At 47.0% G+C, this 14,752-nt stretch overlaps 1 protein-coding gene across 1 annotated transcript in view; it reads right to left on the bottom strand.

The window, feature by feature from the left end:
- FRMPD3 (FERM and PDZ domain containing 3) overlaps window positions 1-14,752 on the bottom strand; it is a 166,435-nt gene that overhangs the window by 16,357 nt on the left and 135,326 nt on the right. The window contains exons 11-14 of the mRNA XM_040322776.1: window positions 10,459-10,582; window positions 10,274-10,363; window positions 8,407-8,586; window positions 6,825-6,969 (exon numbers count right to left, since the gene is read on the bottom strand). Of these exons, the coding sequence (XP_040178710.1) occupies window positions 6,825-6,969; window positions 8,407-8,586; window positions 10,274-10,363; window positions 10,459-10,582 (539 nt within the window). The remainder of the gene's footprint in view (window positions 1-6,824; window positions 6,970-8,406; window positions 8,587-10,273; window positions 10,364-10,458; window positions 10,583-14,752) is intronic.

Here is a 14,752-nt window from a genome sequence, read left to right as displayed (position 1 = left end):
AAAGTTTTTTTATATGTTTTTGGGGATATTTATTATAGCAAAAAGTAAAAGAACAGCCGCTATGATCATTCTTATGGTGTAGGGTATGGGTCTTCAACCCCTGGCCCTCCAGTTGTTCAGGCACTACAATTCCCATCATGCCTCGTCATGTCTGTGAATGTCAGAGTTTTACAATGCCTCATGGGATGTGTAGTTCTACAACAGCTGAAGGGCCGTAGTTTGAGGATCCCCGTTGTAGGGAATCTGGCTAAAAATGCCGATATCTGAATGATGCCTGTAGCTGCACCCAGAGGCGTATCTAGTTAAAATGGCACCTTTTCTTGTGAAAAAAAAAATGGCGCCTATGGCAAGCACTAAAACTGCGCCCCTGTCGAAACATATTTCAGATAACCTTGAGGCCCCGTACACACGACCGGATCTATCCGCTGAAACTGGTCCGACGGACCAGTTTCAGCGGACAGATCCGGTCGTGTGTAGGCCCGAGCGGACAATTGTCCGGCGGATCGGACAGTTTCCAGGGGATACAAATTTCTTAGCCTGCTAACAAATCTGTCCGCTAGAAACCTGTCCGTCGGACGTGTTCGGTCGTCTGTACAGACTCACCGGACACGTCCGAGCGACCGCCATCCCTTGCATGCGTCGTACTGATTCGACGCATGCGTGGAAGCTTTAAACTTCCAGGGCCGCCCATGTCGCCGCGTCATCGTCGCGGCGACGGCGCGGCCACGTCCCCGCGTATTGTTTACGCGCAGATTTCTGTCTGATGGTGTGTGAAACCATCAGACAGAAATCTCCGGGCGGACATGTCCGCTGAAAACGGTCCGGCGGACCATTTTCAGCGGACTGTCCGTCCGTGTGTACGAGGCCTGACAAAAAAAACAGCTAACAAAACTAGCGATATTTATCATCCCTTGTGATACCTTGGGTAGTGACATACCCTCTTTATGGAGAAATCTGGGGTTTATTAGACCCTTGATCCCTCCTCTGTCCCCCAAGGCCAGGTAAATGCAGAACCAATACTGGAAGTGATGAAATCTTCATCACTTAAGGCCTTAATTTTCACAGAGGAGGGGGAGAAACTGATGTTCCTCCTTCTTTGTGCGCTGCCAATCCGACCAGATGGAATGGGAGACCCTTGGAGAACAGGGGAGGGCTGTGGCTGAACGCAGCAGGTATAGCGCTGCCATAGTCCATTAGCAAAGGTGCTGAAAAGGAGATCCTGCCTATGCTCGGGAGGAGGGAAGAAAAGACCCTCAGACCCTGGTAATTGCCTTGCTGCCCAGCCACTCAACAGCACCCCCTTCATATGGCGCCCATGGCACTTGCCATGGCTGTCATACCCTAGATACGCCACTGGCTGCACCCATCATTCGGATATAACCCCACAAAGCCCAGGTCGTCATATGACGGTCCTTGGGCGCCAAGTGGCTGGAGTGGACAGGTAGACCCAACTTTTAACCTAATTAAACATATTTGATGATAGAAAAGAGGTGAACCTGCGTTGGAAAGAACATTTCTAGCTAGAGTTATGCTTTAAAGATGATATAAAGCAATAAAAACTGAAAAAAAAAGTTTATAAAAAAAACTGAAATTAGAAAAACTGTTGAAAAATAAAAACGTAAGAGTCAAGAACAGAGAAAAATGAAGAAAACGTATAATTACCTATCAGCCATCCATCAGACAGATGTCCCTTCTCGTACAGAGCAGACTAGAAATAGAAGATTTTATGACGGCCGTCTGGGAAAACAAATCTTCTGCCCTTGATGTGCTGGTCATACACAGCCGGGACGTTAAGCGCATAGAAGCTCGCTCTCCGCTGTGGAAATGCTCTTCACAGTTGGATGGTTATCCAGTAATGCAGATACTAATGCAGGGAATCGGTCTTAGCCGTGAGTCATTCGTAAAATCTGGTACTACCAAGCCTTGGCTTCCTGCAACTGTGCGCTAATGTGAAGAGAAAAACCTAACTTCGATGTCTTCCACAGTCCCTGGACACCCGCTCTGGTGACGTGTCCAAATGACTTCCGAAAACCTCAGACTCTTGACTTTGGCCTCCTGAAACTTTGCATTAATACAATGAGAAAAGCACCGTGTAGAAGGAAGACCACATGGTTTGCTGTATACAGTGCCGGGACAAGGTCATCAAGAGCTAGGGTGCCCATGTGTCCCGGATTGCCCAGGACTGTCCCACAATTGGCATGTCTATCCTCGGTCCCGGGCATCTTCATTCCGGGACAATACAATGTCCCGGAATGAAATAGAGGACACAGCCACCCCCTACTAACTAATAACTGCCTGGCATCCAGGGGCGGACTGACCATTGGGACTCTCGGGGCACTGCAAAAAGTGCTCTGGTCTTTGGCCAGCGAAATGGTCCGGGGCTTAAGTGGTTAAATACCCCCAGCACAACCCCCCCAAAAAACACTCCTCCTAGGCATAGGCGTGCGCACAGGGTGTGCCGCGGGTGTGCCCAGGCACACCCTAATCCCCCCCGTGCGCATTAGTGTTATCACTCTGTGTAGCAACAGGAACAGGGGCGGATTGACAACTCATGGGGCCCCCGGGCAATAGAAGATTATGGGGCCCCCGGACTTACAGATGGCCACCATGCCAGGAGGTAGTGCAGAGGCGGGGCAGCTAAAATCTCGGGATTTTCACATCAAAAGCATGTCGGTTTCGTACATATCAGGGACAGATGTAAAAAAAAACACAGATTTTTACATACTGTCCCTGGTTTTACTGAGCCTGGCAACCCTGATGGGGCCCCCTAGTGGCATGGGGCCCTCGGGCAGTGCCTCAATGGTCAGTCCGCCCCTGAACAGGAACATGGGTAAGATCTCCCTTTTACCGGCTCTGCCATAAGAAAAGTGTTTTATGCTCTTCTCTTTCACTGTGCCCCGGCTGTAGAATATGGCTTTAGATTGGCCTGCTTATGGGGCCTGGAGACCTACAAGTTGAAAACTGCCTCTAGAAAGAAAATGCGACACTGCCGTGCAGGGATTACCTTGACACAATATGCCTCTCTATACCACACTTGTGCTCGCTCTCATGGGGTGGCATTTTGGATGGGTGGGGTCCTGAGAGAGGGGTGGGGCCTGCCAATCAGTGGCCATTAGCGCTGGGGGCCGCCCTTGCACATGTGCACACACACATATACCTATATTAAGGAGGACACGCAGCAGGAGAGAGGTATCACGCACCATCTAGGCTTCGAAGAAGGGGGTACGCCCCAGAAACGCGTCAGCCGTTCAGATGTCTGAGGTTCTACTGGCAGGTGCCGTGAGGTCCAGTCCAGCTGTCTGAAAAGCGCTTACTTACTGCACAAGGTCGGAACGCCCTCCTTTCTTTTCTTTTTGTTTTAGCCTTACGAACACCCTTTGTTCTGTGGAGGGCTGCAAGACTTCAGACTTTGCCGTTAGACTATACTGCTGTACCCGGTTTGGCGAAACACCAGAGCGCAGGAGGTTTTTTGTGTTATTCACTTGGTACACCCATCATGGCAAGGTTGGAGCCCGGGGGTGAGGCTGTCATACACCTTCTTACGGGGTTTTGCAGAGATGTGCAAATTCCAGGACTTTTCTCTTTTCCATTACGTATTTTTTTAACATTTTTTTCAAACACAGGGAACAGGAAAAAGGGCGGAGATGGTGATTGGTGTACAGAACCTACCGTGTTTCCCCGAAAATAAGCCCGGGTCTTATATTAATTATGCCAACAAAAGACACAGTAGGGCTTATTTTTGGGGTAGGTCTTACCATGTAATGTGCAGTCTTCTCTCCCCCTCTCTCTCCCTGCCTGTCAGGAATCCCCAGTGTTAAAATGCTTGTAAAATCCTACAATCCTCTCTATTACAGTAATATATAATGTACAATGTGTGTGTTCCTGTAATATAATTGAGCCAAATACCTTTGTTATAGCGCCATTCTGCGCTTCTGTGACCCGCCCGAACTCTCTTCCCCACAATTTATATTACAGAAACACACATATTGTACATTATATACTACTGTAATAGAGTGGATTTTAGGATTTAGTATTTTTAACTAGGGCTTATTTTCGGGGTAGGGCTTATATTGCAGTCCTCCTGGAAAAAACGCTAGGTCTCATTTTCAGGGTAGGTCTTATTTTGGGGGAAACAGGCTAGATTCGGGATTTAACCAGTCCCAGTCCTGGCCAATTCTGACATTTCTGTCTTAATATGTAAAAATCTGCATTTTTTTGCAAGAAAATTACGTAGAACCCCCAGCTCAAATTACATATATATTTTTTTTAAACTGAGACCCCGGAGAATAAAATGGTTGTTGCAATTTGTTATATTGCATGATATTTGCATAGTGGTTTATCGACACAAATTTTCAGAAAGAATACACATTAACAAGTTTTAGTGCACAAAAACACAATATAAGATCAATTTTTTTGTGCATAAAAGATGATGTCACACTGAGTAAACAAATTACATATGCCTGCACTAAACTACAGTACCTAAAAATCTTCATAGACACTTTAAAAGACTTATTGGCCCGGATTCACGTAGAGCGGTGCATCTTTTGGCCGGCGTAGCGCATCTCATATGCGCTACGCCGACGTAAAACAGAGAGGCAAGACCAGTATTCACAAAGCACTTGCTCCGTAAGTTGCGGCGGCGTAGCGTAAATTGGCCGGCGTAAGCCCGCCTAATTCAAAGTAGCAAGGAAGTGGGCGTGATGTATTAAAATGAAGCATGACCCCATGTAAATGAAGGGCCGAACGAACGGCGCATGCGCAGAATCACGTCGAATTTACGCCCTAAGATACGACGGCTCAATGGCAACGACGTGAACGTAACCTACACCCAGCCCCATTCACGTACGACTTACATAAACGACGTAAAATACAACGGCTGTTCCGACGTCCATACCTTTGCATTGGCTGCGCCTCCTATTTGGTGGTTTATCTTTACGCCGGACGTACGCCTTACGTAAACGGCGTATACTCAAGCGACGGGCGCAAGTACATTCGTGAATCGGCGTATCTTGGTCATTTGCATATTCAACGCGTAAATCAATGGAAGCACCCCTTGCGGCCAGCGTAAATATGCGCCCAAGGTACGACGGCGTAGGAAACTTATGTCGGTCGGATGGAGCCACATTTCAGGCGTATCTTCTACTAAGAATCAGGCGCATAGATACGACGGCGCATCTGTTCACTTACGCTGCGTATCTCAGGATACGTCAGCGTAAGTGTCTGTGAATCCGGGCCTATAGGTTTACAGTTACACAGGAAGTTGACACTAGAATTATTGCTCTCGCTCTGACGTTCATGTAGATACTTGGCATGTGTGGTGCTATCATCATTTTTTTAATATTATTTATTTAACTAAATTTAACTACATTCTTTTTAAACTGCACCTTCAATTTTTTTTGTGGATAAACTTTATTGCTATCACAATGGATGAACAACATCCCTTGTGGTAGCATAAACTGTGACAAGTCCTCTTTTTGGAGAGATCTGGGGTCTATTAGACCCCCAGATCTCTCCTCTAGCCTCGAAAACATCTGTTTAAACCGGGATCGGTTTGATAGGATGCTTTCACAACACCGTAACGGCTTGTTTACATGAAACCAAAACTGAAAATGACAGTTGTTGTCACTTCCTGTTTCTGACGTCATAAAATGGGAGGGACAACATTCCTTGTGGTAGCATAAACCATGACAGGTCCTCTTTTTGGAGAGATCTGGGGTCTATTAGACCCCAGATCTCTCCTCTGGCCTCCAAAACATCTGTTCAAACCAGGATCGGTTTGATAGGATGCTTTCACATGCCGGTGATGGCTTGCTTACATGAAGCCGAAACTAAAAATGACAAAGTCCTTGTCACTTCCTGTTTCTGACGTCATACAATGGGAGGAACAACATCAGTTCCTCTCACTGTGTCCAGGGAAGCTGATGCTGGTGACTTGTTGTTAAGGTTCCCCTATGGAGCTGGTTCCTGTAAGGACTGCGCAGGCACAATCCTTGCCGACGGAAATCTCTGAATCTCTGCCGGCATCCAGGCTCATTCTTTAACATCCCCGTGGATTGGAGGATGCTAAAAAAAGAGCCAGGAGGCCGACTGGCCACTTTCCTCAAATTCCACGTTGCCCTGGATGCCGGCCAAGGTTCGGAGATTTCCGTCGACAAGGATTGCGCCTGCGCAGTCCTTACAGGAACCAGCTCGTAATATGTTTAAAGAAGACCACTTTACCAGGTCACAAACCAGAAGATCAGTTGGGTTGGGTGGATCATCATCAGAGGTGAACTTCTGCTTACCACCAGTCACCCCAATTTCGAGCTAATCCAGTTTTGGGTGTATTGACCCATATGTTGCCAAGCCTAATCTTGCCTTAGATCAGTGGTCTCAAAACTATGGCCTGGGGGCACTATTCCACCAACTGACCCCAACGATGGAACACAATTTCCCCTAGTGATACCATCAATGGGGCACTAATCTTCTCATTGATAACAATAGGGCCCTATTCCTCCCATTAATACCAATGATAGGGCACTATTCCTCCCATTAAAACCAATGATGGAACACAGATGCCAGAGCATTCTCTATTCCATCTGGCCACAGTCTGGCCCTCCCTAAACCTGAAGGACACAAAAATTGTCTCTATGCTTAGAAAGTTTGGAGACCCCCCTGCCCTAGATGACCAGATTCTCGTCTACACATGGTGGAAATTCTAATTTTTTCCTGTAAACTATTTGAAAAAATGTACAACTAATATATACGCAAGTGAACAAGGTAGATACATGTGTTGAGTTTGCACAGCTGGTGTGGTTATTCGAGGGAGGAGATGAAAGTCATACCTGCCTTGATAATCTGAGGTGGAGGCAAATGGCCAGCAGCTCTGTAGAAAATTCCTTTCTTAGAGTCTACTAGCAGCCGGTAATACCCTGCGACCAAACAGGCAAAACTGGTAGCTTCGGGCCAATCCATGAGCAACACCAGGGACTGGAAAAGAAAAGCAGATCGATATTAAAGTCTATGGGTGTAAGTTGACAAATGTGCATGAATAAATTCCTAATGTCGTGAGATAAAGCTTCTTTTTAAACATTAAATTGCATAACTCATCCAAAGAGCCAGCCAATTGTTTGCATCAGGACTGAGGACTCTGGAGAGGCAGAGGCGGCTCTTTAATTAGGCAAATTAGGTAGTCGCCTAAGGCCTCGCACTCATTTGCCCAATGCATTTCCCCAGTTTTGAGGGACCTTAACGCTGATGTGCTCAGGCAGCGTTAAGAGCCCTGACTCAGGAGCGGGGCCGCCAGCATCCCTAACAACCAGTGAATATCGGTGACACCACCCCTTGTGACGTCAATGACCCAGCATGCTCTCAGTCAAGGTCGTCACAAGGGGCCACCTTTTTAAAGGGGGCTTCCAGATTCCAATAAGCCCCTTGCCCACAGATCCCCACAACCACCGGCCAGGGTTGTGGGGAAGAGGCTCTTGTCCTCGAATAATTTTTCCCATCATGGGCGTGAGTGGGGGCCCATGGCAACTTTTGCCTAAGGCCTCACAAAGCCTAGAGCCGCCTCTGTTGAGAGGAGTACTGGCAGGGTGCTGCAATTTTTTTTTTTAGGAAGCTATCAAGCTCAAGTACCCCCAACAGGCCATGTTTTGGGAATTTCTCTTAGATAAAATAGCTGTCCAAAATACCAAGTCAGGCCTCGTACACACGACCGAGGAACTTGTCGCAAATGAAACATCGTTTTCCTCGACGAGTTCCTTGTCAGGCTTGTCGAGAATCTTGACAAGCTTTCTTTGCGTACACACTGTCAAGACCAAATCTCGTCGTTCTCAACCGCAGTGGCGTAAAACACGTACGACGGCACTATAAAGGGGAAGTTTGATTCCACTGGCGCCACCCTTCTTAGCGTGTGCGGGTTTCTAAGCATACACACGAACGTGTTTCTCGTCGAAAACCAGCCCGACGAGGAAATTGAGACTCCCGACGAGGAAAAAGAGAACTTGTCGAGTTCCACTGCAGTTTTCTCGATGAAAAACATACACACGACCGTTTTCCTCGGCAAAAAAGCTCTGCCACCAAGTTTCTTGATGGATTCTGTCGAGGAAAACGGTCGTGTGTACGAGGTCTCAGACTCCGATTTAAAGCACATGTGCAAGATGAAGGAAAACCTGCAAACATGGCCTGTTGGGGGTACTTGAGGACAGGGTTGAGAACCACTCATGTACAGCATCCTACCGGCCCCTCCAATGAGTGTAATCTGCCTGCACTGCATACAGAAGCAATGAAAACGGAAAGATTTTATTTTAACAATTTCACGTTGACGAGGAAAGAAAGGATATAAAAATACTTGAATGTCCAAACACCCAGCCACAGAATAACTTAAGAAGAAACTTTAAATTCATTACAGTTTGTTGAGCACACCTTAGTATCAGTGACACTTGTCTCAACGCGTGCTACTCCTTGGGACTCTCTGAATAACTGGATTTTCGTCACTTGGCTGAATTCGAATAGAACTGTTGTGAGGTTGGTCTTCAGGTCTATGACATGGCTTATTCCATGGCGAGGACCGACTAGAAGCGTGGTCGCGGGCGTTTTTTCATCCTGCGATGAGCAAAGAAAAATGTAAGTTATAACATGTTCTCTTTTATCTGCTAAGCATGACCATAATAATCCCTGGTGATCCTGCCATGAATACCCCTGTTTAGGCACTTCCTGTTATAGGGTGACAATGTAACAGGAAATAAAATGAGAAACTGTGGATTAATAAGCTCATCTTTCGCTCACGGTGCTCTTTCCTCCTATCAAAATGTTACTTACGGTTGTACTGGTTGGTTTCTGGTTGGTGCTGCTTCTCCCTCTCCCAATCTAAGCTCTTCAGTACAGGATTACCAAGTCTAATCCAGGTACTTACACTGCTTGCATTATAAATTTGAGCACCAATATCCCTCTATTGCATAGTGCAGATCAGTGACCGCACCCGAGTCTGTAGCTCTCCTCCAACCATGTATGTCTACTCTATATTGGCACTATATGTCCATAAAAGTATGCTATAAGCAAGTAACTATGTGGCAATTTGTTCAGTAGAGTAGGACCTGACCTGAGAGGGGTCACTTTGACACAGTTGGCCAGAGAGGGGTTACTTAGATGCAGTTGGGCAGTAGGGGATGATTTTGACACAGTTGACCAGTGAGGGGGTTACTTTGGCACAGCTGGCACAAGAGGGATCACTTTGATGCAGTTGGCCAGAGAGGGGTCACTTTAAAACAGTTGGCCAGAGAGGGATCACTTTGACACAGTTGGCCAGAGAGGGGTCACTTTGATATAGTAGGCCAGAGAGGGGTCACTTTGACACAGTTGGCCAGAGAGGAATCACTTTGACACAGTTGGCCAGAGAGGGGTCACTTTGACACAGTAGGCCAGAGAGGGGTCACTTTGACACAGTAGGCCAGAGAGGGGTCACTTTGACACAGTTGGCCAGAGAGGGGTCACTTTGACACGGTAGGCCAGAGAGGGGTCACTTTGACACGGTAGGCCAGAGAGGGGTCACTTTGACACAGTTGGCCAGAGAGGGGTCACTTTGACACAGTTGGCCAGACAGGGGTCACTTTGACACAGTTGGCCAGAGAGGGGTCACTTTAACACAGTTGGCCAGAGAGGGGTCACTTTGACATAGTAGGCCAGAGAGGGGTCACTTTGATACAGTTGGCCAAAGAAAGATCAATCACTTTGATGGAGTTGGCTAGAGAGGGATCACATTGACACTGTAGGCCAGAGGGGAATCACTTTGATTCAGCTGGCCAGTGAGGGATCACATTGACACAGTTGGTCAGAGTGGGATCACTTTGACACAGCTGACCAGAGAGGGATCACTTTGACACAGTTGGCCAGTGAGAGATCACTTTGACACAGTTGGCCAGTGAGAGGTCACTTTGACACAGTTGGCCAGAGAGGGATCACTTTGACACAGTTGGCCAGAGAGGGGTCACTTTGATGCAGTTGGCCATCTGGAGCACGCATTGTATAATATGCAAGCTAAAAATCCCTGCTTTTATGCAAAGGTTTGGTAGAAATATGCTGTATAGGGAATAAGGGTGTACCGTGTGCAATTCAGAATTTTCCCTGGAGCACATATACATTATATGTTTAGCAGAGAGTCTACTGTAGTTTTCATCTAAAATATGAAATGGAAGAGTGAACTCATAACAGACCTCAAATGAAAGTATGAGATATGGAATCTGATCTTCCTCTCACGTTGTGGCATGGCTGAGATTGCAAGAAACTACGTTACCATGGCAACCGTGTTGAAGAGGACACCGGCGAAAGTCGGCAGCTCGTTAAGGATACGCAGGTAGCGAAGTTTGGCCTGAATGATGGATGCCTACGGCGATACAAAGGTAGACTTAGATGTCTCTGCGTCAAAGAAGTCTTTGCACAGTGTAAGTGGGTATAGAAGGTCAGACAGATCTCTCTTACCTTGTTGCCAGATAACTGGTTTTGGTGGATCTTGAGGTGTTGCGCTAACGCCTTACGTAAGGTTTTTTCTTTGTAGTTCTGCAGAAGGGATTGCGGAAGAAAAGGATCCAAGCCCCATTCTTTCCTTGAAAGACAGTTTGAAATGGAAAGGAAACTAATGAGAAGAAGTCAACCCAAAACCTAAAACTATATATGAGTATTGTCAACATTTTCTTTCTTTGGAAATATCTTTGGAGAGAATAATGTGCAAGTGCGGGGGTTCTTGTACTGACAAATATGGGGTCCCCCTATTACTTGGCCTTTTCCCAGATTCATGGAGTTCTGGATTTGGCGAAACGTATTATGCTCTAGGGCAGGGGATCTTAACCAGGGGTATGAATACCCATTGGGGATCTGGGGATCAAATTGTTGGTGTATGTATGATCTCTAAATAATTCAAAGTGACTATTTCACTACACAATACAGTCATGTTAACTTGAAGTTTTGTGGCCACATGTGGTACTCTTGTTGCTTTTCTGTGACCCTCAGTAATTTAAGGATTAAAAAAAATAATGCTCCTCAAGCTTTTCTCCAGTTCCACTTTTTTTGCCGCTAAATACTGCGGGAAATATGTTATGACTCCTTTCTCTTGGATTAAATAATTCAAGTTTCAATTATTTACTTTCAAGTTCCAAAGTGGCATCATCTTTTTCTGGAATCATTAGGCTGCTTAGTCACGGTCGTCCCTGGTAATAAGGTGGATGACAGGTGGTGACAGCTTCCCCTCTACCTCCGACCACGACAGGTTCTCCGGCTGGCAGAGCCGTCGCTTTTGGTTGGACTGAAAGCCACAGTCCCAACCCTGCGCTGCTCTCTTGCTTCAGCATAGGCCCTCAGACAGCCTAGCAGCCAGATTGGCCTCAGGCTCTGGCCTAGCAGCCCAGGCAATGCAACACACGTCCACCCAGACAGCCGCCTCCTATGCGAGAAGAGCCGAGCGTGGCCGAGTGTACTGCGCTCGGTATATGTCGGCGACGGCATTCAAACACGGCGCGGGAAGCCAGGATCGGAACAACAAGAGCTCGGGAGAGGCGAGGAGGACACCACCGAGGCCGCAGACAGACGCCGGACCGGACAAGGCCGCCGATGGATGCCGGGCAATGTAAGTGTTATATTGTTTTTCCCGAAATTTCTCTTCCAGGTCGGGGGTGCGCGCTATACGCCGGGGCGCGTTATAGGAAGATAAATAGGGTATATCTGGCAGGTAAATTTATTAACAACCCTGCCTAAACATTAGGGTGCTACATTTACATATATATTTAATTTTAAATTTAATGCAAAGGATGTGCCTGCTTTAGAGACCAAATCAGATTGCAGTGATTGTAATCTTCTTTTTACTTTCGATTGCTTCCTTGCTTTTCACTTAACAGTTTCTCTTTCAGAGTTTCAGACATAATTAAGTATTTCTCCATCGCTAAACAATGAACAATATTTATTTCTAAGCATCAAAATTTGAATGGAACGGTCTCTATTATTATAATTAGGGTTGTCCCGATACCGATATTAGATTGGTATCGGTACCGATACCGAGCATTTGCCCGAGTACTTGTACTCGGTCAAAAGCTCCAATGCTTCACCCGATAACTGTACAGTCAGGGATGATCGGTGCGGTCGGGGGAGTTACAAACACCAATCTCCCTGTAGAGATTTCTATAAAGCCTGACAGCTTCTCCCCTTTTCAGCTGCTTTAGTGCAGTGATCTTTACAGCGGTGATCGGTGCTTGCAACCCCCCCAAAGCCGCACCTATCACCGCTGACTGTATGCTCCTTCAGTCCTCCCTCCATACTGCTGCTGTCCTCCTCCGTGTCCGGTGTCCCCCTCCGCTCTCCACTCTGTGTCCCCCCTCCTTGCTCCGTGTCCCCCTCCGTTGTGCTGCTCTCCCTGTCCGCACTCTGCTCTGTGTCCCCCTCCGTTGTGCTGCCCTCCCCATCCGGGCTCTGCTCCGTGTCCCCCCTCCAACTCCGTTGTGCTGCTCTCCCTGTCTGCGCTCCGCTCTGTGCCCACCCTCCGTTGTGCTGCTCACCCCCTCCATGTCCCCGTCCATGTCCTCCTTTGCCCCCTCTGTCCTCAATTTGTCAGGGTGGAGAGCGGAGGTAGGAGCCGGTAAACCCGGCTCCTTCTTTTCCGAATGAACAGAGTCAGTGATCACTGACTCTGTCCATTCACATAACTAAAACATTGTATCTGGTATTTACGATGCTTCAGTTTATGAATGGAGAGAAGCTTCTGTCTCCTGTCCATTCATTTTCAGTGCAGCCGAGGCTGCTGAGAAAGGGAATGGGGAATCTGTGTCCTTAGTCCCTTTCTCTGTCTCAAAGGCGAGATGTCAGGGGTCTGTTAAGACCCCTGATATCTCACCAAAGTCCCCCAACAGGGCTAAACAAACAGAAAAAAAATTGCAATAAATGATAAAAAAAAATGAATTGTAAAAAATAATAAAAAGAAAAAAAAAAGAAAAAAAACACACTGACACCATCCACTCCCCCCCCCTAAAAATAGAAAGCATTGTAAAAAAATAAAAATTGTCAAAAATAAAAATTGTAAAAAAATAAAAATACTGACACATGTGCCACTGTCACGTGACATTAAAAAAAAAGTATCGGTAATCGGTATCGGCGAGTACTTGGGAAAAAAGTATCGGTACTTGTACTCGGTCTTAAAAAAGTGGTATCCATGAATGACAGACTGACAGAGATTGGGTTTTCATATATGTTACTTTTTTTAACTTTTGCAACATTGATTTACCATTACATTTTTCCGATATGTTCAAGGTTTCAAAACGCTAGCAATTGTAAATACTTTTCAAAACTCCCACGGTGCACCTGCAAATCTCACCCGGCACACAGTTTGAGAATCCCTGGCCTAGCTGCTGTACTAGAATTAAGCTGGGGACACTTCTGTTCAGGGCAGGGTCTGTACACAGATCACTTGAGGCAGAGCCTCCGACACTTCCTTCTATACTTCTGGCTCTTCAGACCAGGTCCTGAGGTGAGGAAATCCTTGATTAGCTCTGGAAGGGTTCCTAAGAGATAGGCCTGTCAGCTCTGCCACAGCTGGAGCATCGGTGCATGGATGCTGATACCAGGGTAGCGGCTGCAGATAGGGGTAGCCACTCCCAACCAGGATGGGTGGATTTTCCTCCAACAGGGAGAAGAAAAAAAAACCTTCTGCTCTGAGTCTCAGACTACTTATATTCTCCCCAGCCACCTTCTAGGCACACCTCCTCAGGGATTGGCTGGAGCACAATAAATATTCAGTCCTTCCAGTTTTCACCAGACACTTCTCAGGGAACTCTCCAGACCAGGTTCCCAGGTGAGGAATCCCTTGACTAGTTCCAAAAAGGGATCCTAAACGATAGGCCCCCAGCTGGGACATCAGTGCATGGATGCTGATACCAGGGTAGCTGCTGCAGATGGGGGTAGCCACTCCCCACCAGGACAGGTGGATTTTCCTCCAACAAGGATAAAAATAAAAATAAAACCTTCTGCTCTAAGTCTCAAGTCCCTTCAACCTTGGTCCTGTATCATCTATCTGGCACGCGACAATAAAGATTTCTGTTAAGCAAACTTCTCATTCCAGTGTGCGCCCACTTTCTTTCTTCTACACACTCCAGCAACAGTGGTGAGCCTGGCCAAGCACCTGGAGAGACACTGCACCTTGTTGGCCTGAGCGGTGTATGCTTTGTGTTGTGGACTTTGTTCTAAGTCTCAGACTACTTATACGCCTCCCCAGCCACCTTCTGGGCACACCTCCTCAGGGATTGGCTGAAGCACAATAAATATTCAGTCCTTCCAGTTTCCACCAGAAACTTCTCCGAGAACTCTCCAGACCAGGTTCCCAGGTGAGGAATCCCTTGACTAGTTCCAAAAAGGGATCATAAACTATAGGCTCCCAGCTGGGACATCAGTGCATGGATGCTGATACCAGGGTAGCTGCTGCAGATGGGGGTAGCCACTCCCCACCAAGATGGGTGGATTTTCCTCCAACAGGGAGAAGAAGAAAAACCTTCTGCTCTAAGTCTCAGACTACTTATATGTCTCCCCAGCCACCTTCTAGGCACACCTCCTCATGGATTGGCTGGAGAACAATAAATATTCAGTCCTTCCAGTTTCCACCAGACACTTCTCATGGAACTCTCCAGACCAGGTTCCCAGGTGAGGAATCCCTTAACTAGTTCCAAAAAGGGATCCTAAACGATAGGCCCCCAGCTGGGACATCAGTGCATTGATGCTGATACCAGGGTAGCTGCTGCAG

The sequence above is a fragment of the Rana temporaria genome, chromosome 9 (assembly GCF_905171775.1).
Source record: "Rana temporaria chromosome 9, aRanTem1.1, whole genome shotgun sequence".
NCBI classification, from domain to species: domain Eukaryota; kingdom Metazoa; phylum Chordata; class Amphibia; order Anura; family Ranidae; genus Rana; species Rana temporaria.
The sequence above is the reverse complement of the archived record's forward strand: the minus strand, read 5'-3'. Positions and strand labels throughout refer to the sequence as shown.